Source organism: Pangasianodon hypophthalmus, chromosome 28 (genome assembly GCF_027358585.1).
Source record: "Pangasianodon hypophthalmus isolate fPanHyp1 chromosome 28, fPanHyp1.pri, whole genome shotgun sequence".
Lineage (NCBI taxonomy): Eukaryota > Metazoa > Chordata > Actinopteri > Siluriformes > Pangasiidae > Pangasianodon > Pangasianodon hypophthalmus.
The window spans coordinates 4,706,805-4,732,333 of NC_069737.1; the positions used below are offsets into that span (position 1 = coordinate 4,706,805).

Sequence of the window (25,529 nt, forward strand, 5' to 3'; positions counted from 1 at the left end):
AGAAAGAAAGAGAGAGAGAAGGGAAAAAGTGTTGATGTTCTTGAGAAAGGCCAGGACCGAGTGCTTAGCTTTGGCGCTTTCCCACGATTTCCCAGCTATCCTAGGGAGTGTGTGTTTGTATGTGTGTGTGTGTGAGTGTGTGTGTGTGGGCCCGGGTGAATATTTGTTGCCTGGGTGAAGCAACAGCACTGAGTGTGTGTGTGTATGTGTGTGTCTGTATCATTGTACTAGCACTTCATTCACTTTAAGTGCAAATGGGTAATGGATAATGTGTGCATGTATGTGTGCGCATGTGTGTGCGCATGTGTGTATGCGCATGTGTGTGCGCATGTGTGTGTCTAAAAGGGCTTCCTTTCTGTATTTGTTTTCAGTGGAATTCCAGTTATGGGCCCTGGCTCATGGCCAAAGCTTTTCCCATCAGCAGCACTGATGCAACGCTGCCTTCTCAGCATCTCTTGTTAGTCCAACACACACATACACACTCAACACACACACGTATAAATGCTTACCTCTCTATCTATCTATCTATCTATCTATCTATCTATCTATCTATCTATGGCTTTTTGGGCCCTCCAAAGTGCACTACGAACTCAATTTGAGACTCAGCCACGGAAAAAGAGCCAGCTGATAAAAACAGCTTCTGTTTAAATGCAAAATGCAAAAATCAATCACCTGAGTGTCTTCAATAAACACTTAGAAAGACAAAGTGCACTTGATAGGGAGCCTTATTTGTTCCTGGCACTATCTCTTATAACTCACTCTTTCCCTCTTTCCCTAGATTCACGTAACACTTGGCTGCTAGCACACATCACACATCTGTATGTGAAAGGCTTTCCTAGCAGACTCACTGCTCTCACACACACACACACACACACACACAAACACATCAAACACCTGTAGCAACAGCTTGAGACTGATAAGCCTTCCATATTTCCTTTCTGGTTCCCGTTCTAGTGCCCTAAAAAGAGCGTCCTGCTCTCCTCGCTCTCCACACAATGTTGTATATTTCAAAAAACTTAAACTACACTTGTACTTGGATTTACATGGCTCTGTCCCAAATAACTCCACCATGTGTACACTTTGCTCGATACAGAGCAGCCACTAGAGAATCGAGTAAACTTCGGGATGCCGGGCAAACTCTGTCAGTCCCCTGGGAGAACTGGTAAAGGAGTTAAAAGTGATAGAGAGAGAAAGAGGAAAGAAAAACACAGGATGCCACATTCTGGCACGACAGAGCTCGAGAGACAAGTAAGGACAAGTCGGAGACAAAGGTTTTAGGAAAGAACTGAAAAACAAGGGGCCACAGGAGAGAGAGAGAGAGAGAGAGAGAGAGAGAGATAAGATCACAAGAGTGGATTGTATGTATAAAAAAAGACTGTATTATTTAAAAAAAAAAAAAAAAAAAAAAAAAAGCGCTTCATGAGGCAGAGGTGTTTTCCGGCATGGAGAAAACGGCTTATTAAAGGTGTAAGAAGAACGGCAGTTGAATAACAGATGAAAATATGGAGCAAGAGAGAGAAGAAAAACAAACAGTCATGCTGAAGAATGAGGAAAAGAAAAGGGTGAATGTGTTTCCCAACTGAAAGTCAAGTGTCACGGCCATAACACAAGACTAGGAGGGCTGGGAGACGTGACGACGGTGGGATAAATTATGTCCCAGAATGTCACACTTCCAGCACAAGTATTTGAGATATCATGGAAAAAGTGATTTTTTTTTTTTAATTAAAAATAAATTAACAAATTTGATTACAATCTGGAAACTGCTGATGTGGTGTTAAAATCTTGTACTTAATATTTAAATATGTAAAATGCTTTTTGTTCTCCTTTTTTGTATGTAATATTTACATTTGTAAAATGTTAAAATGTTTTTTGTTCTCCTTTTCAGTGGAAAAATACGTAACTAAAAATACAGCTTTCACTCCAGTTTTCACATAATCACTTGCGTTTAAAAAAAATAATGTATATAATAGTATAAAAGTACAAAGTGTAAATATAATGAAAAACAATTCTAACAAACAATACAATCAAGCTTCTTTATATGTAATATTTGCAGTTCTTTTCCAAATCCAATTCCATTTGTATAAGACTTTTTCATTTGTTACAGAATCGGCTCGAATTCATTCTTTTTTTTCCCTCTGATATCCGATCTATCAGATTTTGCTGGCACTGTCCCCTTAAATAGATATTAATTTAAGCAACATGCAGCTCTACTGCACTGTTGCCGCCATTTCGTGAACAAAACTCGCAGGAATGCCTTTGATAATCGGGAGATGATATTTATTTCACATCGCCCACCCCTACGCTGGACCTTTTTTTGTTTTTTTTGGGGCGTGTAGAGATGTTTTATTTCTAAATCACAATTATAGTATACAATGATATTGTGTAGGGAAATTTCCGCTGCTGAAACTTCCAAAAATGGCAAAAAGTAAATGATCAGGTGGGTAAACCTTAACAGCCATGTACTGCTGAGAATGCTGTGCAAAAATACTGCCTTTAACTGGAACGTGCGTTCATAACAATGCTGAGAGTGAAGTGTCACTCATTATGCATATTGTGAGAAATGTGTGTGTGTGTGTGTGCGTGTGTACGTGAGAGAGAGAGAGAGAGAGACACACACGCGCACACACACACAGAGTGTCTGCTGAGAAATAATTACTTATTTCATTTTATTTATGTCTTCTTTATGCTTCCTTTATCCATTCTTCAGATATTTGTATTTATTTTAGTGTTCTTAAATCATATTTAGATAATATTTATTATTTATAAATGAATCTGTTAAATTATTTATGTACTATATAATTTTTTTCACAATTTTTTGTACTTTTTTTTGTCTTTTTTTGTAAAAAATGCATAAATAAAAGATACAAAAAAATATACAGAATTTTTTTTTAAATTACAAATAATATACATAATGGAACACATATGAGTTAATGAATTATTTATTTTAGTTCATTTATTTTCTCCACCATTTTGGCAGATTTCTTCCTCCATGCAGTCTAATGAAAGGCTAAAAACAGTCGCTTGTTTGGGACCTATAATGTTATTGTATGGTGCAATTCTGGCAACCCCGATCGCTCCCGTTCCACTGTTCTGAAATCAGTTAGCTCACTTCCTAAACAGACATGTGGTAACGTTCAAGAAGTTTCACATCACGGCAACTGATTCACTGTTTATATTGTACATTACTGTTGTTTTATCAGTACATTATTTTAAAAAAAAAATAATAATTTACACATCGAATCATTTTGAGATGCTACCTTTAACTTTTACCAAATATTTCTTGAATATTGTTTCCTTATTTTCAGCCATAAACGCTGCCCAAAACTACTGTCTTACTCAGACTAACTGCTCTGGATGAATATGCTATATTATTATTTTGACCTTTGCTTTCCTTATCAATTTCCGCATTCCATTTCCCAACCTTCTCAGAAAGCGTGCATTCGATTCGCCTAACCGAAGTCATGTGACTTGTCCAGACGTTAGAGTATATCAGCACACAATCAGCTGAAAAGTTACGACACCACGACAGACAGAAAGCAGAGGAGGGAAAGAGAGAGCTGATGGTGAGGCAGTAGCATCTACGTGAATGAAAACTGTCTGTGACATGAATCATCATCTTTATATTAACACTACTCATGTTTGTGTTGGCAACCGACATATCGTAGTACCGTGGAATTTTTCAGTGAGGAACTCATTTTTAGACAGGAACTGCTGGTTCTCTTCAAGGAATAGTTTGTTTAAAGGCCAAATTTATACAATGTTTCCCTCAAATCGCCCATATAGTCAATCAGCCAAGAAATATCTGCTGTTTGAAGTTTGCGTCGTTGGTTTTGAGAATAATCTAGCTAATAATTAACGCAAGTCTATTTCACCTAGCCAAATCTTCTCATTTTTATATAAACAAGTTTGTAAAATAGCAACAAAAGCATTTATTTACAAACTATAATATCCGCAAAACGTCCTGCTTTCTGCTACAATTGTGCTTTTAACAGTTGGAAGGTGGGGCCTAAAGGGCTAGCCTGCTAAACTTTGTAATATGATCACTAATCGCTCAGTTCTGATTGGTCAGAAAGCGCTCTGACAGTAATGCTTCTGTACTTCAAAACACAGGTTTCTATTAACACAATTGTTATAATACGTTATCGTTTCTATAGTAACAACTCATGCATAGAGACTTGTACGGGTGGACGCTCCATATGAACGAATGGACATAACTTACTTCATGGATGCTCCACAACACTCAACAACTATAAAGTGATAAGAAAGAACCACGTGTCGCTCTTGAACAACTAAAAATGTGTAATTGTTGGTAAACTGCTGTGGTATAAGTGGAATAAAGCAAGTCGGATATTTGCGCTGTTATATCTTTGTCGTTGTTTATATTCCTATACGAGAACTCCTGTGATGTGATGGCACCTCTAACCTACTTAAAACTGTTAAAATTGTGCAGTTTGAGGAAGATGCAGTGGGGAAACCTAACCAAGCCAAATGTGGACACTCAATATCTGGCTGAAGGAGATATTGTGAGGACATTCTAAAATGCTTAACGTGAAAAAAACGCTTAATGTGGCTTAATGTACTAAACCAACGACCAGGGAAAACCATTCTTCTCTCACAAATATATTGTGTTTCCACTTGGATTATAATGCCGCTGTCTTAGCAGCAGATAGTGTTTATGGCAAGAGAAATGTGAGAGAAGAACGGATGTTGTTTTAGTACGTTAAGATATGTTAAGCTTTTTTCACATTGAGCGGTTTAGAATGTGCCATATTGTGGAAGGAAGGTTTTTCGCTGAACTAGTTCTTTAGATGTATAGTGAGGTATCAAGTGCTTTCTGAATGCACCTTGCAATTTGTACTACCACGAATCATTACGTTATAAGACTTGGCTCTGGTATGTTATGCAGCACCTCAAGTGAGACACTGCGGGTGGAAACAAGGGAAAGGTGATGGATTATGGATCCTGATGTGTGGAAACAAGGGAAAGGTGATGGATTATGGATCCTGATGTGTGGAAACAAGAGAGAGGTGATGGATAATAGCCCCTGATGTGTGGAAACAAGAGAAAGGTGATGGATAATAGACCCTGATGTGTGGAAACAAGAGAAAGGTGATGGATAATAGACCCTGATGTGTGGAAACAAGAGAAAGGTGATGGATAATGGATAGTGATGCACCTTGATGGCAGACGGCGGGACACTTACTATTATTTGATTTGAGGTCTCGGTGAATGACGGTGACTATAGCCTCGCTGTGAAGGTACAGCATGCCTCTGGCGATCTGCACGGCCCAGTTGACCAGCACGTGTGGTGCGATGCGTCTCCCGGCCAGCGCCCGGCTCAGAGGTCCGCCGGACGCATACTCCATGATCAAGCACAGGTTCGGCTCCTGCAAGCACACCCCTTTAAGAGCGATGATGTTGGGGTGCGTGAGCATGGCGAAGAGGCGGGCCTCGTTGCGCACGTTCTGCGCCGTCACGCTGATGTCCTCGTCCGGGTCCTGGCGCGCCGCCTTCACCGCTACGAGTTCCCCTCTCCAAGTGCCTCGGTAGACCTTCCCAAACCCGCCGACCCCGATCACCTCTTGCAGACTGAGCTCCCGGAAATCCACGACCTCTGGTTCGAACTGCAGCTCCACTGCCGGCCCGAGTTCACCCGCCACGCTGGAACCCGGGATCTTTCCATATCCGCTGGGTTTGAGCGAGACGTAATTGGAAGGGAAGATTCCCACCTTGTTGTTGACCTTTCCAGCCCACCAGCCTTCATCCCCGGAAATTTCCGAGTCTAAAGACAGAACTTCCACGACGTCGCCTTTGCGCAGGGTGAGCTCGTCCTTCCCGGACGCCTCATAATCAAAGAGGGCTGTCAACACCGGGTTGGTGAAGTTCCCTTTCTGGGATTGCTCCAGATTTTTCCAGGGGGACAGCGTGCCGCGCGTAAATATGTTCTTCAAAGGCTCCATGGCGCTTCTTCTTCTTCCTCTTCTTCTTCTTCTTCCTCTTTACGCACGGATCCAAACACTTGGGATTGGAAAACGATCCAAATGTACAGACTCTCCGGCTCCTCTCACCCGTTTCCAGCCTGTCCGTGAGGATCATGGAGAGGGACTGGTGCGCTCTTGTGTGTCCTCCAAACCCAAGCGCAAGTTAACCATGAAAAAGCGCACAGCAGCGGGACACATGGAGCGCACGGCTCTCCATGAGCATGGAAAGGGTGGATGTGAGCGCAAAGCCTGAGCACTCCATCAACGCCAGCTTGAGATCTGCTTCAAACAGCAAGCAAGAACAATCTCATGATGTGAAGAACAGGAAATGGATTGAATTCACGACATTTGAGCAAGTCGGTTTCCAATAAAACCAGCGCAACTTGGCTGCTCCGGGATGCGCAAACACAAAAACTACTCCTCCAAAGAATAAGCTGTATACATACATGTATATTAGGATGTATCCTGAGGGTTTTACAACACCAGAAAGTCCATTTCTCCGGCCATGGGGAGTATTTTTAGTCGTGAAGCGCTTGCGGTCAGTCTGAGCAGGAAGCGCAGAGAAGAATGGCAGGAAAACGCACAAAAAAAAGCAAAACTCACAGCCTGAGACATGCACAAAGCACAAGAAAAGTCGAGCACCTTCCCCAGTTTCAGTGTCCAAAATAAAATAATAATAATAATGATAATAATAACAAGAAGCCAAACTTGCAGCAGGATTGATTTAAGTCTTGTCCCACATCTGAGCGTGTTTTTCTCGTTCTTTTTTTTTTCTTCTTCTCTGCCACCACTGAGTTTTGAAACAGGAAGTTCCGTGCCAACTCTCAGAAACGTTCCTTAATTCCCTGAAAACACAAAACTGAGCTCTTGTTCGTGATTTAATCCAAATATCCCACACATTTCTCGCCTTTTCGCTACGAAACCGACCTTCCAGGATACTTTTTTTTTGAGTTCCTGCCCCCCCACCTCCTTTCTCACACCACATGGGCGGAGTTTCAGGTCTTCTCCGCAGCTATTGGCTGAATCTTAAAAAACATGTCGCACCCTGTATAAGTGCACTATTCAGGGTGTAATACAACGGTGTTATGCACCCTGTCTAGTTCACTATACACCTGTTTGACATAGTTTCTAATCAAACGAGCGTTTTGACGATCTCCTATAGGCTGAATATCAAACAAGCTATGACTCCCTATATTAGTGCCCTATATACGACACACAACAATGAAAATAGGCGCCCTATCTAGTGTACTATCTAGTCTCATAATGGGATATTGAGATGTTCGTTGTTCAACAGGAAAGGGATCAGATGACCGTCATCATAAGGCGATACTGTTGTTGTGTCTCTGCTAAACCGGATTGTAATTATGAACGGAAATGTATTTTAGGTTTGTGTTTCCTGAAATATATGTGTGTTTCAGAGTTTGGAGTTTGAATTTCAGTACTTTTATTCAACCAAGCCATAGCTAGACTTGTAATAAACATCACTATAGGCTAAAATATAACAATAATAATATCATTATGTAATATGTGATTAGGAACATTTGATAATCCCAAATTTAGAAGAAAGAAAACACTTAAAGCTGGCAATCAGTTTAACTCAATTTAAACCAAGTGATTACAAGCATATTTTAATTTTCATTAAAGTAGAACAATATATGTACAACAACAACAACAACAACAATAACAACAACAAGAAGAAAACATACACCTTTGGTGCTTGGCCCCCTAATAATGAAAACAAGTGGGCGGGGTTTGTGTGCTGTCAATCATGCGTTTTAATCACTGCAGCAAAAGTGCTTGTCCTGGAACAAAACAAGTTTCCCCAGCTTTATTCAGAGTCTAAAAAAAAAGAAAGAAAGGAAGAAAGACATATTAAAACTGAAACAAGTCGAGTATATTGCAGAAAGCTTATGCTACACAGGGTCAGGGGGGAGCCTGGAGTCTATCCCAGGGGACTCGGGGTACAAGGTGGGGGACACCCTGAACGGCACAACTGCACACACACTCACACATTACATTCAATTTGGTAATGCCAATCAGCCTACAACGCATGTTTTTGGACCGCGAGAGGAAACCGAAGTACCTAGTGGAAACCCCCTGAAGCACGGGGAGAACATGCAAACTCCATGCGCATAGGGCAGAGGTGGGATTCAAACCCCCAAAGGTACGAGACAGACATGCTAATCATGTCCCCCACATTGCAGAAATCATGAGTCAGAAACACAGAAACCAATGAAGCTGTTTTCGTGCTGATTTTGTGCTGTTTTTCGTGTAGACAGGAGCCAGCTTGAGCCTTTTACTTCAAGACTAAGCACATTAATGTGCATCTAGATTTCAGCCAGAATACAAGTTGTTGTTTTGTTGTTTTTTTAATAGAAGATTAATAGAAGAGACTATTGTGGTCATCAAACATGTACAAGTCATCAAACTTCATATAGCCCAACAAGACAGGACCAACAACAGTATATTTTATGGGTCAAATTAAGTCGGGAATGAATGCTTGTCCTCTAGTTCTTCTACCACAACTGATGCAAGTTATATCCAATGTAGCTTCACTTAGGCAAAGCACAGTCTAACACTTGCTCAAGGACCCAACAGTGGGTTTCTGTCAGTCTTGGGATTTGAACACCACTAGCACAGAATCTTGACAGGTAATTTGAGACCCATTCATTCATTCTTCAGTAACCCATGGTGAAGCCTATCCCGGGAACATCCATTTACTGCTAGGGGCAATTTAGCGTAGCCAATCCACTTACCGGATGTTTTTGGGAGGTTGAAGGAAACCAGAGAATCTGGAGGAAACCCATATAGACACAGGAAAAACAAGCAAAATTCTACACACATAGTAACCCGAGCTCAGTGTTGAACCCAGGATCCTGGAACTGTGAGGTGACAACATGCCGTCATACTGGCACTGAGAAGATGAATTGAGAAAATAAATGAACACAAATCATAGCAAACGAAGTAGAAAACCTGGTTGTAGACTAACCCTGTCTACATTCTTAAACATAATAGGTGCCTGATCTTTATACTGTTGCCATGGAAGAACCATTTTATGGTTTCTTAAAAAAGAACCTTTTGGTTAATGAATAATTAACCTTTTTAGCCACAGAGAACACACAAATCACATGAACTTGCCATTACGTGGAAGGATCCTTGTGGTGGAAATCAGTTTCAAAACAGTTCATCATGGCAACACCCAAAATGGTTCCTGACCAAAAGGATGCACTTTACTGAACCTTCGATGGCAACGTTCTAATGCACCATTTCTGGCACCTCTATTTTAAAAACTGTATGACTAATTATTTCATACTTCTCATTCACATTTAGATGTTAAGCTACATATTGAGGTTCTATTTCAGATCCTGGTGAGTATTTTGCCTTCTCAGCGTTCTCCAGTCCTCTAGAGGGCCCCGCTTGGGCTCAGCCTTTGGCTCGGAAATGCTGCCGTTCCACCTCTATATCCTTTGAAGGCGCTCGATGGCGAGTCTTTGTTATTATGCCGCATCCCATATCACTCGTCAAGTGCAGACGCAGACTCAGGGGACTCAGAAATACAGACATCAACATTTCAAGGGAACAAAACAGGAAGGAATGTCGAGTCGACTCTTATTGCCTGTGGCGGTTTTGCTAGTTTGGGGTTAATAAAAAGGGCTCAAACGGGAAAGGGTGCGATTCTGGAAATGCTTCACATCTAAGAGTGAACACACACACACACACTCACACACACAGCACTGAGTCATCATTTCTTCAGGAAGGATGCGGTGGTTTCCGAGGCCCAGCAGCAGAGAGTTGAGACTTCGCCCCGGCTATTATAAAAGCCTACCCCCAGCCCCCCCACCCACACACACACACACACACCTACTCACATATATGCACAGACACACAACTTCCTGACTGTGTATTTTCACAATGTACTTTAAAACCATATCTTCATTGTTTTTCTGATTCAGAGTTTTGTGCATTAGATGCCTACATTTAATGCACAACGACAATAAAACTTCTGATGTAGGACCAATTTCACCCCCAAGCATTACTCCACTTTACATCTTGCCACACCACACCACACCACCCCATCAGTGATTATTCTCCTGTACCAGCACACGCCCAAGTGTTTTATTCCTTCTTGTTCACAAAACATTGAGACCAGCCATCAGGATTGATGATTAAAACCAAATCCTGTAAATATCAGGAGCTAATCTCAGTCATTCAGATCGTTACTCATTGGAGTTAACGACGCTGCTTATAAACTCCAGTACTGATGCTAAATTATCCAAAAGTTTAGTTTTAGTGCTCCAACACACCAAAACATTCAGACGACAGGTGCTCAAAGTTGAAAAAAGACAATCAAGATATTAAACCAACAACTACAGAGCAGGGATGTAACTGAATATGAATATATTATTCAGAATGAAATGATAATGTGTTCTAAAAAGACACAAACACAGAGAACATTTTAGATAGTGAAGGACCACTAAAACTGTACATTGCTTGATGCGGTCTGTGATGTGGTGCATCATTGCACAATGAAGTATAATAAATAGCATTTAATTTAGTTCGTTAAACTGTCGTTTCTAACTTTTAGTTCTCGGGTAAGATTTTGTAAAAAGGGCAGAGCAACAGGTGCATAGCGGGGACCAACAAGATGAACGTGTTGATAACAGATGGAAGCATGTTAAAACAAAACAAAAAATATATATTAGATGATTTTCCATACTAATCACTATAAATACTATAAATACTAATATGATTTTTGTCCCAACATGTAAATCGTGCCTAGCTTGGTTTCTCCAGCCTTTTTTTTGTGCTCTTTATTTATTTTTATTTGTATAGACATTGTCACAAAGCAGCTTGACAGAAATGAGAGAACACTGAAAAAAAATGTTAAAAAAATTCTATTACAGAGATTATTCTCACTTGTGTAACGATTGTGTAGTCAAATACAGTGTAAAATGATGTTATGCTAAATGCAACTCAACATTTTTCAACATGAAACTCTATGCTTTGTTTTTCTAACATTCTGAAAGATGATAAATATCTATTACAGAGCTAATTTTCCGTTAAAAGTAGAAAAAAAGTAGAAATTCCGGGATGTTTGTATGACTGCATCATCACACACACACACCAGAAAGAGTTCCTTTTCCACCAAATGGATCATGACCATCAGCTGAGATGAAGAGATGATGGGTATAGTACAGGTATAAATGGGAATGCTTATCAGGATTCTGAAGCCTATGGCCAGAGAAGTGTACAAAACCTACCAAAAGCTCAGTGACCTCCAGGTGGTGCATCTGAGGCTGAGACTAGTGTTCCTACTATGACCTTTTAAGATATACGAACAGAATCTTTTCTAAGAAACTCTGATATTAATAAGTTTGTAGTCTTATTGGACAGATAAGCTTGTTTATTACCATGTCAAGAGTTGGCTTAGGCTGCTGTCACACTAGAGACTTGTTTTTTTTTAAATCAACCACCAGTAGACATTTTAAACATAACCTGTGGCTGCAAGGCAGGAAGTGGCCACAAGACGGGAGGAATGGGGCTGCTTTTAAAAAGTGCTGCAACTGGCATTTTGCATTTTTTTTTTTTCACCACACACAAGTGCTTCCAAAGTTCAACTTTTCAGAAAAGTGCCGAGTGACGTCAAGTGCTTTTTTTTAACCTCCCAATCAGTGAGCAAAATGAGGAAACAAACATGGAGGACCAAGTGCTGGGGAAAATAGTCTTCCAACATTGCAAATAACTAAAAATAACAGCTTGTCTACATTTGATGATGTGAAAAGCACACTTACAAAAAGCCTATGGTCAAAAGGGTTTAGCATGCTTGAGTCAGGGTTTAGCTATTGATTAAGCTACAATCACACATTGTTATGACATTGCCTTTTTTTGGCCTGGATCTGTGTATACTCTCCTAAACTACAGTTTTACTGCAATATTTATCGCTGTAAACAATACCTTTACTGATTCAGTGTTTTGCTAGGCAACCCGACCTTGTCAGTATGCAAAATCTGGTAAACAAAACCAGAGGAGAATTTGCAAATGTTCCCAGTCAGCGCATGTTGTGCTAGCTTAGCCTGTTGACGCATTTGTCTAGGAAATGCTCCTGTCCAAGAAAACAAAAATCCGTATACAAGCTGCATGTGCACTGTGTGTATCCGTCTCTCTGTCTGACTGAGATAGTACACGATATACACGTTTCTCCAGTATGATTTTCAATCATTACTTCTATTTACATGTTCAAATAGACTTCCAAGCTAATGCTTCTATGTAAGGAGTAAATACCCTTACCACCTTCAAGTTGATTACTTTCCATTAACAGCATGTTCTCAAGTGTTTCATTCTTCTTACACAACATCAGTTTGCCAACTCGTGCCATTTTGTATTTATTACAGAACGCCTAGTTATAGTTGTTGTCCGTTTAGAGTTATATGATATATTGTTACTACGTCCTGAAGACGTTCATGTAGCAGAAAACTTAAAAGAACAGCTTTACTTCTGTTACAAAGTGCTGACACTGGAGACTCCTTTAATATATAAATGTTAAATAAAGCTCTTCTTACGGAAAATGTCATCACATCCAAGATTAGACATTTTCTTTTATAAATAACATTTTTTAATCAGTTTATTATTAGACTTAAATTAAATTAATACAAACCTGTGATTTAAATTATAGCCAGAATTTCCATCTGAGCTGCTGTTATAGAAAAAGAATCATCTTCCGAGCAATCAGATGCGAGACTTTAACAGCACTGTGGTATAATGTACTCCAACAACTTCATCAAGAAGTGTAGAAAAGGTGCACAATGCCTTCTAATCAGCGTCCTCCCAAATCATACTCGGGGTTAGTGATTGTTTTTTTTTTTTTTTTTAATTTAAGATCACAACCTCCAGCCAAGTCTTCACCTGTGCTGGAACATTACCTGCATCTGAAGCTTTATTATAAATTGTACTGGTTAAAGGCTTAATCTGCAACTATTAGGAAATTCTCCACGTATATAGAAACAAGCAAAATACCCACAGGCCACTCTCTAATAAACGTAAGGAGGGGGGAAAAAAGGAAAAGAAAAAAGATCAAGGACATTATACCGAAATTTGCACTTTATTTCACTCATACAAAATAATAAGAATGTTAAAAGTTTCACATACAGCCTCTGAGCAGCCAAACTTTACACACCTGAAGAGAGACAGCCACAAAAACAGGTAGGAGGGAAGGAGAGAATGTTCCGGCTCGTCTCGGGCCTCGCAAACAACATTAAAACAATTTAAAAGATACAAGATCATGATGTATAGCGTTGATATAAATGTGCATTTGGTTGTACAGTCGGTTGGTAAAGGGGACGAGGCTCATGATTCTGTCTGTTTACGCAAGTTGAATTTTTAAAGAGTAACCGCTTCGATCTCAGCCTAGAGTAGCTTGGTTACGTGACTCAGGCGAAACAAAAAATCTTGAAACAGAACTAAAATCCACTTGGGGAAAAAAAAAAAAAACGAAGAGTCTTGTGTATTTTTAAAATGTTCTAAGATCAGTTTAAATGAAAAATCTTTGCTTGGTAAGAGTTGTTTTTAAGGAAATAAATCTTGAATTTTAAAAAATGACATTCAAATAGGGGTGAAAAAAAAAAACAGCTCTATGTTAGCCTGACACAATTAACAGCCGTTACTGCAAGATTGTTGTCCCAGAGTTAAACGTGCAGGCAACTTCCTGACTCATTCTGCCTTTGACAGTTTTCATACATACACGTCACGTTCCCTAATGGCACGTACGTCCTTCATCTTTCTGCCGCAGTGATATTTCCCCATGATCGATCTGAGGAGTTTCTAATACCACAAATTAAATTGAAAGAGCAAAGGATGGAAAGAATTTGTGCTAAGTCCTTAAAGTCACAAAATGGCGGACTGTAGAAGAGAAGAATGGCAGCCTAAGATGACAGAGAAACAAAAAAAAGTGCAAAAGACTACAGGGAATATCTATTCTGGGTTTTTAATAAAAAAAAAAATAATAATAATAAATGCTTAGGGCCATTTTCCAAAAGAGACTGCGAGCCAAGTATCCAACAAGTTTTGTTTTTCTGTTTTTTTTTAAAAATAGCCTAAACCAATTGTCCCGTCTTAATCTGGACAGTAAAATAATAAGAATTCTTAAAAAAAGAAATTAAAACACATAGCTAATATACAACCCATTCTTCTTCTTGCGCTGTGGCTGCAGGCTTGCGAACGCCCTTCACCGGTGTCTGGACGTTAACTATTTAAGTTCCTTCGGTTTCCATCCGTTTGCATTCTGCAGCCAGACAAGAACAACTTAAGAAAACGAATGTAAAATGGTTCGAACGGGGTGAGGACGAGGAGCAGCTAAGAGTCGTAGTCTTCGTCGTCGTCGTGTTCTTCTTTGTGCAGAGCCGTGGCGGGAGGAGGCGCGATCATCCCCATGACTGAAGGCTGGGAGCCGAAAGAGCTGATGGGCATGGCGAGAGTGGCCTGAGGGGGACCCACGGGCATGGGCGTTGGCATGTACGGAGAGGGCATGTCCGGGCTGGTTTTAGGGAAGAAAAGAAAGAAAAAATATTTTAGAAGTCAAACTTGGCATTAAATCCGAGCTAACAGCCATCAATGTATCTCCTGGGGATTTATGTCTTATTCCAAAATCTAGTACAACATAAAAGCTCTTATTATAATTCAGTCTAATGTAACAGATATGTAGGGTGTGCATAAATATTACATAAAGCACTCTACATGAAATTACATCACTAAACATTTTTTAAAGAAGTCACTTCTACAGAACTTTGCGCTACCATTGTTGATTGAGGAACCATCTAAGAAGCTACAGTACTTTTTTTTTTTTTTTTTCCCCACAAGCCTGACAGGAAACAAATTATATCTATAGATGGTAGGTAACATACCTAATTTCATTATCATTTGAATGTGTCTGCTCAGAGCCATTTGAACAAACAGCTAGAGAGCTAAAGACGAAACTAATTACTATCACAAGGTCTTGTTAGAATGGATGGGGAACATTTCTTAAGCACTACCTACACATTAATTATAGTGTTTGGGACACGTCCTGCTAAACTGCACTTCCGAACTGAACCAAACCAAGCACAACTGCTGCATCACTTCTATGAACACAGCAGTGAGTGTGTGTGTGTATATACCTGTGAAAATGGGATGCTGCCTGATGGTGTGTGTTGCTGGGCTGAGAGATGTCCTCCTCGTCTCCATCCGTCTCGCTGTCTTCAGAATCATCCTGACAAATGAAACAGAAAGAGCAAGATGTCAAACGTTGGATCGTTGAGCGAGTCCTGATACAAAAACCTATAAACAGGAATTTGTTTAAATCTTAAATTTCAAAATCTGAACACATGCTGTTTCAAACAGTTTTTTTTCCCCCATTGTTAGGTCTCTAATCGTTAAGTGGGTTTGACATTTGAATGATTCCAGGACATGTTCATGAAGCTCCGCCCCCAGGATCTACAGTAGCCCATAAAGTAGAGGAAGTCAGAAATCATGTTCTACATATCTTCCAGGTTACTTGTACAAGTAAGGAATTATTTAAAAAAAAAAAAAAAAGTACAGTTCTTTAATGAATAAGAAATTATTACCAGTGAACTGCTGTGGTTTAAGAGAAACAAAACATTTATAGGGATGTGGTGTAATAGGAAAATAATCATTCATAGGAAATTATTCATTAACATACCTTATAATTTCTTATTATTCCTTATAATTGCGATATTTCAATAATTTAGAACAACAATAATTTCTAGAACAAACTTATACTACAGTAACTTCCACAAATTGAGAATTAGAAACACTTTTAGATACTTTTTTCCCCCTCACAGCAGAAACATATCCAAAGCAACGAGAACATTTTTCATTCAGACAGCAGCCTTAAGTGTAGTGAAAGATTAACAAAAAAATAAACCCATGGCTCTGACGCATAAATATAGGCTGGGGCAAATATTTCCCGTGCGATCGATTACAATAGAGCACTCATACCCCGAGTGTTAAATCTGTCAGACTCTGAGCTAACATCCTGAGGTTGGGACACAGCAAACACAACCCTCACACACACACACACACACAAGGCAAAGACAGCACCTAAACCGACATAACGTGTGTTTACACTGAGCTAAAATGCCCTGCAAAGCATAATGTTTGTGAATGTCTTTACTGAGAGACAAGGTGGGTTATTTGCAAAGCAAGAGGAATTTCTTGTTTGGTTTAAGTTATCCAGTTAACTGAGGTATCCGTGTGCTAGCTGGATTCAAAGCGTGCACTCGGGACGTGACGCCAGAAGGCAGTCTGTGACGGAAATCTGTAACTATGTTAGGCAAGGTGCATGAATGAAGATGTTCATAACACAAAACTGCACAGTGTAACTTAAGTCGATACGTAAAAACCTTTTTTTTTTTTTTTTTTTTTTTAATGTTAGCTCCAAGTCAGATTAGTGATACACGTAAATGTCATAATAACAGGAATCAACTTTGAATTCAGGCTGCCATGGTAATCTTTTTCAACAATTTTTGTCTAGTATTTATATTTAATATACCCACTTGTGATAATTAATTTCTTGTTGTATTTATTGGACTCTCAGAACCAATGTCGCTTGAATTCTCATAATATTTATGTATTCAAATACACAAAAATGAAAAGATTGCTACATTTATTCACTCGTGAAATATTTCATTTTTCACTATATAATAACAGACTCCAAGTTATGAGTGAATATCAAATGGCATTCTTGGGAGCAAATAGTGCATTACTTAGGTTAGAGTACATTACGTAATTCCCGCTGTAGTAAGCATAAATAGTGAATAGAACGCCAGAGTAATCTTTATTGGTTTATGAAACAATGAAATATTGTATAAAGCAAATCCTTCAATTAAGTCAGTAAAGAAATTGGACAGCCTTAGTCTACAGTGTTGAATTTTCAGGAGAGATATTTCAGACCGTGTGTGTGTGTGTGTGTGTGTGTGTGTAAAAGTCTGATTTGTGTATCCAGCTTTTCTCCCATGTACAACGTGAACTCACCAAGTACTCATTAACTTATTAACCAGACTCACCTCTTGTTCAGACTCTGTGCCTGACAGCTTCTTGTCTTTGCCTTTGGCTCCTGCTCCTCCATTCTTGCGCCCTGAGCCAGGCTTCCGGCCTCTGCTCCAAACAGACCATATTTTACAATTACTTAACCCTTGAAATCTACTGGCTGGTCCAAGGTCACAAATAAAACTTTGCCGTTTACGCCCTTAGACTGTGGAGCAGCTTAGTAACATCTATTAAACAAATCTCCTCTACTTCAGAATTCAGATCTTGTCTTAAAACCTCACGGCATTTAATCAGCGTCGATAGGTTATAGTCTGACATGTATGTTGCAGTTTTTTGAGTTTTATATGTCTTCTGCGATTTTATTTCTTGTACCAATTTATTAAAAGTGATTTGTTTTAAATGTGCCTTATAAATAAACTCATGTAATCACATTTCCATATCTGCACTGTTATAGATCACCACAGGATGTTAATCATAAAACCTCTGGATTACAGATCTAAAACTCGCCACATTAAAGGAAGATCAAGATTAACCATCAGCCACACGTCTGTCACTCTTGTAGAATCTACAGCAAAGTTTCCAGTAGTGCTGGGAGAACAAAGTAACACCTACAATCGTTGATGTGGTGACATTTTTTGTAGGAGACATTTATGGAAGGACTCTCGATTCTGAGCTCTTTTTAATAATGTTTCCAAGCACAGGAAAGTTTTTTTTTTTGAGAGAGAGATAGAGGCAACGTCTGTAACGTAAGTGAGAAAAGGAAATAGCTTGTCTCTCAGACGTTCCATAACATTTATTAATGATAGTTAATCATTTGCAAATCACCGTGTTATAAGCGGAGTAACACACTCCAGACCGTGCTGTTGTAAGAAAATAATGCACTTCGGGGGGTAGCGGCACTCCGGGTGCAGAGTAAGAGCAACAGGAAGAGTGTATGTAACCTGCGCGGGATCCTCTCGGCTCCCTCTGCGTGATTCTCATCCCCCTCTCCCTGCATGTCCGGGACCGCGGCCACCAGATCCTTCAGGAAGTCGAACTGCTGCTCCAGTTCAATGCACTGCTTCCTACAGAAATAAACACACACTTCAAGTCAATTATGTGCACAATCATTTGGAGATCTATTTGTTGTTCGACAGGTCGATGCGAGTTACTTACAAATGTGACGTTGTCATGGTTTTGGCGTTGCGGGATTGGGTAACGTGGCACGCTTTCGTCAGAAGAGACTCCAGGAAGAGTTCCAGTGCCCGCGCTCATACAAGAGTCAAGGACGCAACCAGCGCAACGTTAAACGAGACATTACATTGCATATACACTGCTGTTTCTATGGTAACAACTTACAGATGGATGTGTAGGATGGACACTCTACATTATCGAAATCTAATAATAAACAAATGGAAAAATATTTGTCATTTAACAAGGAAAAAGGTGTGTACTTGTTCATATGGTGAGGGTTTCTGTCAGAAAGTGTTTGTTTAACATTTATGGAAGGAGTCTCCAGTGTCAGTGCGGTCAAAGGTGAAGCAGTTCCTTCAGGTTTCTTTTTTTTTTTATTTTTGGTTTCTCTGATTGTTTTGTGAATGTTCCCCAACATTAAATGTAACTATAAATGGATAAACTGTACGATGTGTACGATTGCAAACTGCCAGCTGTAAGATAAGAGGAATAATACACTTCACATCACATCACCCCCAACCCATCATACTTTATTCCTTACTTATTAAATATTAAGGCTATACAGGTGGATGAAGGCTGTCTGAAAAGCACCTAGCAGACATTAACCCAATTAATTTTTTTTGCCTATATGGCACATTTTATATGGCAGCCATTAGGGCACATCATCACTTTTCTCTAGTGTCAGGGCTCTCTAGAGGGCACTGCAGGGTAAGGAATCCTAGCAGGTATGTTATCATGTTTTATCTAGGAGGAATTTTGCTGCGATCTAATAGGAGTAAGAAAGCATTGAACATTATACATCAACACAAGTCTCTCATCACAATATTTGTTGTTTAAACTTAAGCTGAAAAATCCAGCAACAGAGGCAATAAGATGGTTTATAAAAAATAAAAATAAAAAAAATAATAATAATAAAAAAAAAAAAGACATTGCCCACTGCAATCCGCAAAGATACAGATTATGACAGGAACTGCAGCAGCTACTTTGCCTATTTCTTCATCCGTCTGCATGATCTTCTTAATCCTTGCCTGAAGAGTGCACGCGCGCACACACACACACACACACACACACAAGAGAGAGAGAGAGAGTCAGGTAACCTGATTTCAGTTAAATTTCATAAGCAAGGCAGTATTTCAGAAAACTATTCCAAGACCCAGATCCAATTACACCACCAACAGAACATTAAATCTCATAAATGTAAGAGCAATGTTCGATTTACTTGCTCATTATTGCCAGGTCACTATGGAACTACGTTACCATCATGCAATGATGCTATTGAAAACAAGAGAAGTTCACTGGTCATTAGTTTGTCTGTTCTACACTACAGACACACTGTCCTTTGGTCCTTTGGTGCAGTCACAACAATCTGGAGGTGAAAACGCTCAAGGTTTCACGAGGTGACCTCCAATACCCATCCCTTAGCGTACTGGACAAGACCATGACAGCTGAACAGACCTGAAGTGGGATGCCAAGAAAGCGCGACAGAGGTATAACTTCCTGCGACTAGACCTCAGTAACAGTCTATAGCCTTATCCGGATTTGAGTAAATTTGCATGGGGTCTTGGGGTAATTTCCTATTTTACAGGTGCTCCTCTGTGATTTTTTTTTCCTCAAAGAAAATGAAAGGCCTTCTGTTTTTCGCCAAACTCAGTGGCTGTCTCATAATTTTAGTCCGGATGCATATGTCTGTGATTTTCTACGCAGATGTGTCCTCGTGGTGGAAAAACAAGATGTCTGACTGCTGCTGCTTGCCGTATTTAGTCTCGTAGCGCTTATATCAGTGACCCTCGCCCAGATATTAAACACTTCCTTAATTGGGAAACAAAAAAAATGCGATCTCAATCTCCTCTTTTAGTGTCATTCAATTATTTAACAAATTAATATTAGAAATATCGAAAAAGGTTTTTGTGTGCTAATGTTTTGAAATGCTGCTAGGAGTCACATTCAGACAAGCCACATTTAAACGAACATTTTAGACTAAAATGTTATTTTAGTCTTTTTCACTATCCTGTCACGCTGCACTAGCGTACTTCTACCTCCACTAACCAAACTAGCATCGTGTCTCCAATCGCATACTTCGTATGTAGTATTCTAGACCGTTACTGAGTACTAACACTTACTGATTTTCCTATTACAGTTAGTATTTGAATTTTAAAAATCTCTTAAGTCACCTTCGAATCTACGAAAAAGGTCTGCTTTGCATAACAGTCTTGTGCACTTTTGAGATTAGTATACACTTCTGAATGTAAGGTCAGAGTTTTCAATCTGAAACGCAGCTCATGACAACCAGCAAGAAGACGGCAGAAACGTTTTTAAGAGAGACAGAGCTCGTCCAGTGAGTTTAATGTTGCTACACATGAAATCATTTTACAGATCGAATTGGAAAACTGGTCCGTTTTGGCTTTGACGTGCCATCTGGTCACTTGTAAATCTTCCAGGTGTAGAGGCGAGCGTGTGAACAATTCTACTCCTGCACGCTCATCGCAAAGCCACGTGTCCAGAATAAACCAGGCTTCACGCTGCAACACACTAACCAGCACGGATTATATTCCTACAACAACACAACACTTCCTACTAGAATGGAAAGTCAGTGAAAGAAAGGTCACTTACTTTACACATGCGTATGTTACTAACTAATAAAATGTTCAAATGTTACAGTACTCCCATTATCATCTTTCAGTTATTATATTATATATATATATGCTGGTTCTCAAAGTTGGGGTCCATGACTTTTCTTTTTTTCTTTTCACAACTCACGATATATCAGAGTTAATATATTTAGGGGTCCAAGCACCGAAGTCGACTCAGACCTCATGTGTTCAGGAATAGAAAGCTCTATGGCTCCAAAAATATTTGAACATTTTAAATAAGGTTTATGAAATAAATCCATATCGACAAGGTCCGTGGAATGTATTTTACTTTTTGCAAAAAATTAATTAATTAATTAGTTAAATAGCCAAAATATGACTGTACACATTTAAATAGTGTAACTTGTCTAATATTTGAATAGTTTCATCATGTAGTAAGGGGGTGAGTGAAATTTATTTTACAGTTAAATGGGTCTTCAGGTGCATTGAATAAAGTTTGAGAAAACCTAGAGTAACAACAACAACAAAAATAACAACAATAACAACCACAAAAACAACAACAATAACAAAAACAATAACAAAAACAATAACAACAGAAACCGCTGCTTGCATATCAGCCATGACTGTATTTTAATACACTATTAACTGCAATAACATCTTTATTTTTAAAAACATGTTAAGTCTGTCAGTGGTGTGTGTGTGTGTGCTAAACTCGCTAACTTCGCTTCCTAGCTAACTGGCTAAACCTTCCTACTAGCTTAGTCTGCTAAAGCTAACTGCATTGGTTTAGCAAAAAAAAAAAAAAAAAAAAAAAAAAAAAAAAAAAAAAAAAAACCACACACTTCCATACACCAGGTCTGTTTTTATCAGCTAATAACTGTGCTGTAAAACAAAAGAAGACAGTTAGCTATCGAAAGTGTCGCTGCTGCAGCCAGTTAGCATCGGCCTTGCCTAGCTCATTTGCATTAGTTCACTAAACTGACGTCAAACTGCCATGTTGGACTGGAGATACAGGGACAAATGAGATATTAGAGACACTAACTGGACTACAATAAGACTGTATTAAGATGATATAATGCACTAATTGCTCTACAGAGTGGAAGCTAGAAAGATTAGCGTTAGCTCGCTAATCTGATAAGCTAGCTGTCACGTTCCTGCGGTAACTAAACTTACCGGAGGAAATCTGGCGTTGTATTTCTTCTTTTTGCTTGGCATTTTAAAATTATTTTTCTAATCCAAGATCGACTTTTTTTTTTTTTTTTTTTAAATCTTTCTTCTCCTCCCTGCTGGATTCAGGCCACTGTTTTGATCTGCAGCTTCTTTTCTCTTCCAGCCGGATTCACTCGCTCCGCTCGGGCCGCGTCCCAATACACTCACCTATCCACTCACTTGTGAGAAAAGTCCGTCTTCTGATATACGCGTATAGACGCACTAGTTAGGCGCCCTAGTTAGGACACGACTATGCGAATCTAGACGCTGCCCCGATTCCGCTTCCCAGTGATTCGGACCCAAGCGGTGGGAGTGACTGAGTGTGTATGTAGTGTTGTTTTGTGTAGGTGGTGTTGTTATTGTTTTTTTTGTTTGTTTTATTTCGATCAGCGACGCATTTCTGCATCAAATCTCGAGCAGTATGTAAAATCCTTCGCTTGTGTAAGTTTAATCATTTTTATGCAAATTTGTTTGTGAAATAAAGTTTGATATTGGAACTGTAGCCATTAGCACTTAGCGTAGTTGAGGCGCTAAATGTAGATAAAACAAACGCTTATTAATGGTAAACGTCTTTTAAAAAAACGTATGTAAAGAAAGAAAAGTTGGAGAGTGTAGAAATGAGTTGTTTGTTTTGTGGGTGTTGGTGAAATGTGCGTCTGTGAGCTGCTTTACAGCGGATAAACACAGCAACGCAGTTTGTTAGCCTGTTGCTAACGTCCGAAGTCCAATTTGAGTTGTGTGGGTTTTCTGTTTAATGTTTTCTTTTTGACTTGCAGGTCTAAATAAAACAAGACAACTTTATCTTTAGCAAGAAACCAATCACCAGTTGTAGACAGTACAGCATTTACAGCATGTATTTAACCAGAATTAAAAAAAAAAAAAAATAGTATAGTAATTCTAGTATTGGCTCGAATAAGGATGCATCGATACTGATACTGATATCAGATATTGTTCAGATACTGTACAAATTTTCTCATACTCCGATATCAACATGATACTATGATACCATGTTAGTCCACTTTGCCACACAAAATCACCAGTCGACCCGAGATGACAGCGTTCTGGACGCTTTTCCCAACTTCAGAATTGTATTCTGAGAAAAATATCAAGAGGAGGCACTCCGGCATCTTCCTGCAATACAAGTAAACGGATAAACCAGCTTTAAAAGAGCACGACGGAGGCTGACCTGACAGCAGCGTCAGTAAAAATCAACGCAAGCGAGTGTGACGCGAGCGTGCAGAGACACTCTTACATGTGAGAGCAGTTCACTTCTGCGAGCACTGAGACACGTGTGCTTCCTTTCCCACTGAAAGTGCAATTCATGTTACCTTGTGCTCATTTTTAATGCCCACGCTCGCTGATACTGCTCTGCTCGGTCAGGGCGGCCACTCTCACGCTCTTTATTATCGATAATGAAAACGAGGGCTGCACAATATATTGAAATGATCGAAATGTCACAAGGGCTTGTGATACCTGAATGATTTGAATACTTCAAAAAGTTACGAAAAGTCAGTTTTAGGGCAACATGGATAGTAGAGAATGCTTTCTTTTCCTGTAAAGAAAATGAAACTTATGTTTATGTCATTTTCAGTTTTTAAATATATAAATATATATATATCCATAAATATAATTTAAATTGATTTTGCATGCTTATAACATTATCGTAATGCATATCACATAGCGTGTTATTTAACAAGTTATTGCATATCGCATTCTTCTTCAATATCGTGCAGCTCTACTGAAAACATCTTACTCCTCATGAGGCGTTTATTGCTGGAAGCTACAACGACAACAACCAACATAAACAGAGCCGATGTCCCATGATGCTTTACTCAAAGTAGTCATTTTGTTATGAGTATAGGTGATACCATCACCAAAGGTACTCACCAAGTATAGGTGAGTACCGTCTTGGTATCGATGCGTCAAAAGGCTCAAGTTCTCATTTTGTTCATAAGGAAAAGAAAGCCAAAAGTCATTCCTGTAGTGTTCTTTGTTCACAGGATTACACACCGCATCCACTGAGTCGCATTCAGAACAGAAGATGGAGGAAGAAGATGACCATCCCGGAGCACTTTCAGCAGAAGATTATGCTGCCGAGGCTATGGCGGCCGATCTGGATCCTTGGATCGTATTCGACGCCCGCAAAACTCCCAGAGCCGAGTTCCCCAGTTGGTTGGAGTCCAATCGTCCCTCGCAGGTGAGCCGCTTCGGGGACGACGTCTCAGGGCCTGTAGGGTGGATCGCCGTGTACGGCACCAACCACTGCCCGAGCCACGGCGATGTCTCGGGCTTGCAGGAGAGCTGGGAGAGACTTCTCTCCAGCGGCCGAGCCGTCACTTTCCAGACCATTAAAGAGCTCGCTCTGAACCACAACGTGCTCACGGGGAAATGGCTGATGCACCTGGATACGGGTTTCAAAGTGGACCACGCGTGGGAGTGCGTCGCGAAAGCCACTCTGGACGGGAAGATCTCTGTGGCCAAAGTGAGTCCGCGCGAGCCCAACTCGGACGGCCAGCACGTCATTTGCGTCTACAACAAGAACTTCACCGATGAGGAGCAGGTGATGCAGCTGGACGCGGCCATCAGGGCGACGGGCGTCAAGTGTCCTCTGTCTTACAAGCCAGACGTCTACACGTACCTGGGGATTTACAGGAATAACCGGTGGAAGCTGTGTCCCACAATTTACGAAAGCAAGTTCGATCTGGAGTGCGTTCCTCGGCGCTCACACATCATCAACAAAGTCACCAACTTGGAGGTTACATAAGCGGAAGATGAAAACTCCAATGTAGTGGACTCTCCTAGGAATACTGAAGACAGTTTTTTTGTTTGTTTGTTTGTTTGTATGGTTGGCTGTTTTTATTTTTTTTTCCCCTTGAATGACCTGATAACATTAATCTTCTTTCTTTCAACCTAAAATAGTTCCCTGTTGACATTTTCTTAACTTTCTTACCAGTCTGTTTTTTGAGATTTTGGTTTTAAGCCAGGTTTAAAGAGATTGTACCTAATTTTTGAGCAACTTCTTCATCTCTGGTTTGCCACAATGCCAGTTAAGCCTTTAATCATTTGTGTTGAATTATTAAGGAACAAAAAGATACCACACCTCGTGTTCAATAAATGTGTGTGAAAAATTTTCTTCGTAGAACGTTTCCATGAATTCTTCTTGAACATACTTCTAAATGAGGCAGACACAACCACAGGGATACTGACAGAATTAGGCAACTGACTGAATTTTGCAAGTATCCCTCGCTGCAAAATGAAAAGTCAGTGAGGTGGAGTCGGACCTGGTCCAGCTCCTCCTACCTGGGCGGAGTTGAGCCAAAAGTCGAGAGGGTGGAATGTGTTTCAGGCTGGATAAGTGTGTTTAATGTGTTCTTTTGAGTTGTACAGTGTTGTGTAGTTTAGGGTTTAGGCTTATAGGAGGAGTTGGATCAGATCCAGCTCCACCGCTTGGACTTTTGGTTCTGCAGCAGGGTCTATCTCAAATTTTGAGGAAAGGTTGTCCACAGCAATCAGAAATACACTGCAGATTTAGAGAGAT

At 39.8% G+C, this 25,529-nt stretch overlaps 3 protein-coding genes across 8 annotated transcripts in view; 1 reads left to right on the forward strand and 2 right to left on the reverse strand.

The window, feature by feature from the left end:
- Positions 1–6,943, reverse strand: part of LOC113545713 (mitogen-activated protein kinase kinase kinase 11) — a 34,923-nt gene extending 27,980 nt beyond the window's left edge. Inside the window, exon 1 of the mRNA XM_026945187.3 lies at positions 5,204–6,943. Coding sequence (XP_026800988.2) covers positions 5,204–5,960 — 757 coding nt within the window. The 5' untranslated portion in view covers positions 5,961–6,943. The remainder of the gene's footprint in view (positions 1–5,203) is intronic.
- A 7,026-nt stretch (positions 6,944–13,969) lies between these two features.
- drap1 (DR1-associated protein 1 (negative cofactor 2 alpha)) lies at positions 13,970–22,154 on the reverse strand. The gene is made up of 7 exons (XM_026945413.3): positions 21,956–22,154; positions 19,150–19,222; positions 18,177–18,270; positions 17,963–18,085; positions 17,039–17,129; positions 15,131–15,222; positions 13,970–14,511 (listed from the first exon to the last, which is right to left on the reverse strand). Exons 1-7 carry the CDS (start codon positions 21,995–21,997, stop codon positions 14,331–14,333), a joined length of 696 nt encoding a protein of 231 aa, XP_026801214.1. The 5' UTR covers positions 21,998–22,154; the 3' UTR covers positions 13,970–14,330.
- A 122-nt stretch (positions 22,155–22,276) lies between these two features.
- Positions 22,277–25,133, forward strand: c28h11orf68 (chromosome 28 C11orf68 homolog). Of its 6 annotated transcripts, none has more exons than XM_026945404.3 (3): positions 22,277–22,432; positions 23,725–23,887; positions 23,992–25,133. In XM_026945404.3, exon 3 carries the CDS (start codon positions 24,033–24,035, stop codon positions 24,753–24,755), a length of 723 nt encoding a protein of 240 aa, XP_026801205.3. In that variant the 5' UTR covers positions 22,277–22,432; positions 23,725–23,887; positions 23,992–24,032; the 3' UTR covers positions 24,756–25,133. The 6 variants fall into 6 exon arrangements, with proteins under 6 accessions (XP_026801205.3, XP_026801206.3, XP_026801212.3 ...); XM_026945409.3 differs by lacking the exon at positions 22,277–22,432 and adding an exon at positions 22,751–23,245; XM_026945408.3 differs by lacking the exon at positions 22,277–22,432 and adding an exon at positions 22,751–23,133.
- Positions 25,134–25,529: the final 396 nt, after the last annotated feature.

Coding starts and splice junctions, on each gene's coding strand:
- drap1 (XM_026945413.3), bottom strand. CDS start 21,997: ATGCCAAGCAAAAAGAAGAAATACAACGCCAGATTTCCTCCG. Junction 18,271..19,149: donor TGCAGTTCCTGTCATAATCT/GTATCTTTGCGG, acceptor CTCTTGTATGAG/CGCGGGCACTGGAACTCTTC. Junction 15,223..17,038: donor GCACAGAGTCTGAACAAGAG/GTGAGTCTGGTT, acceptor TTCATTTGTCAG/GATGATTCTGAAGACAGCGA.
- c28h11orf68 (XM_026945404.3), top strand. CDS start 24,033: ATGGAGGAAGAAGATGACCATCCCGGAGCACTTTCAGCAGAAGATTAT.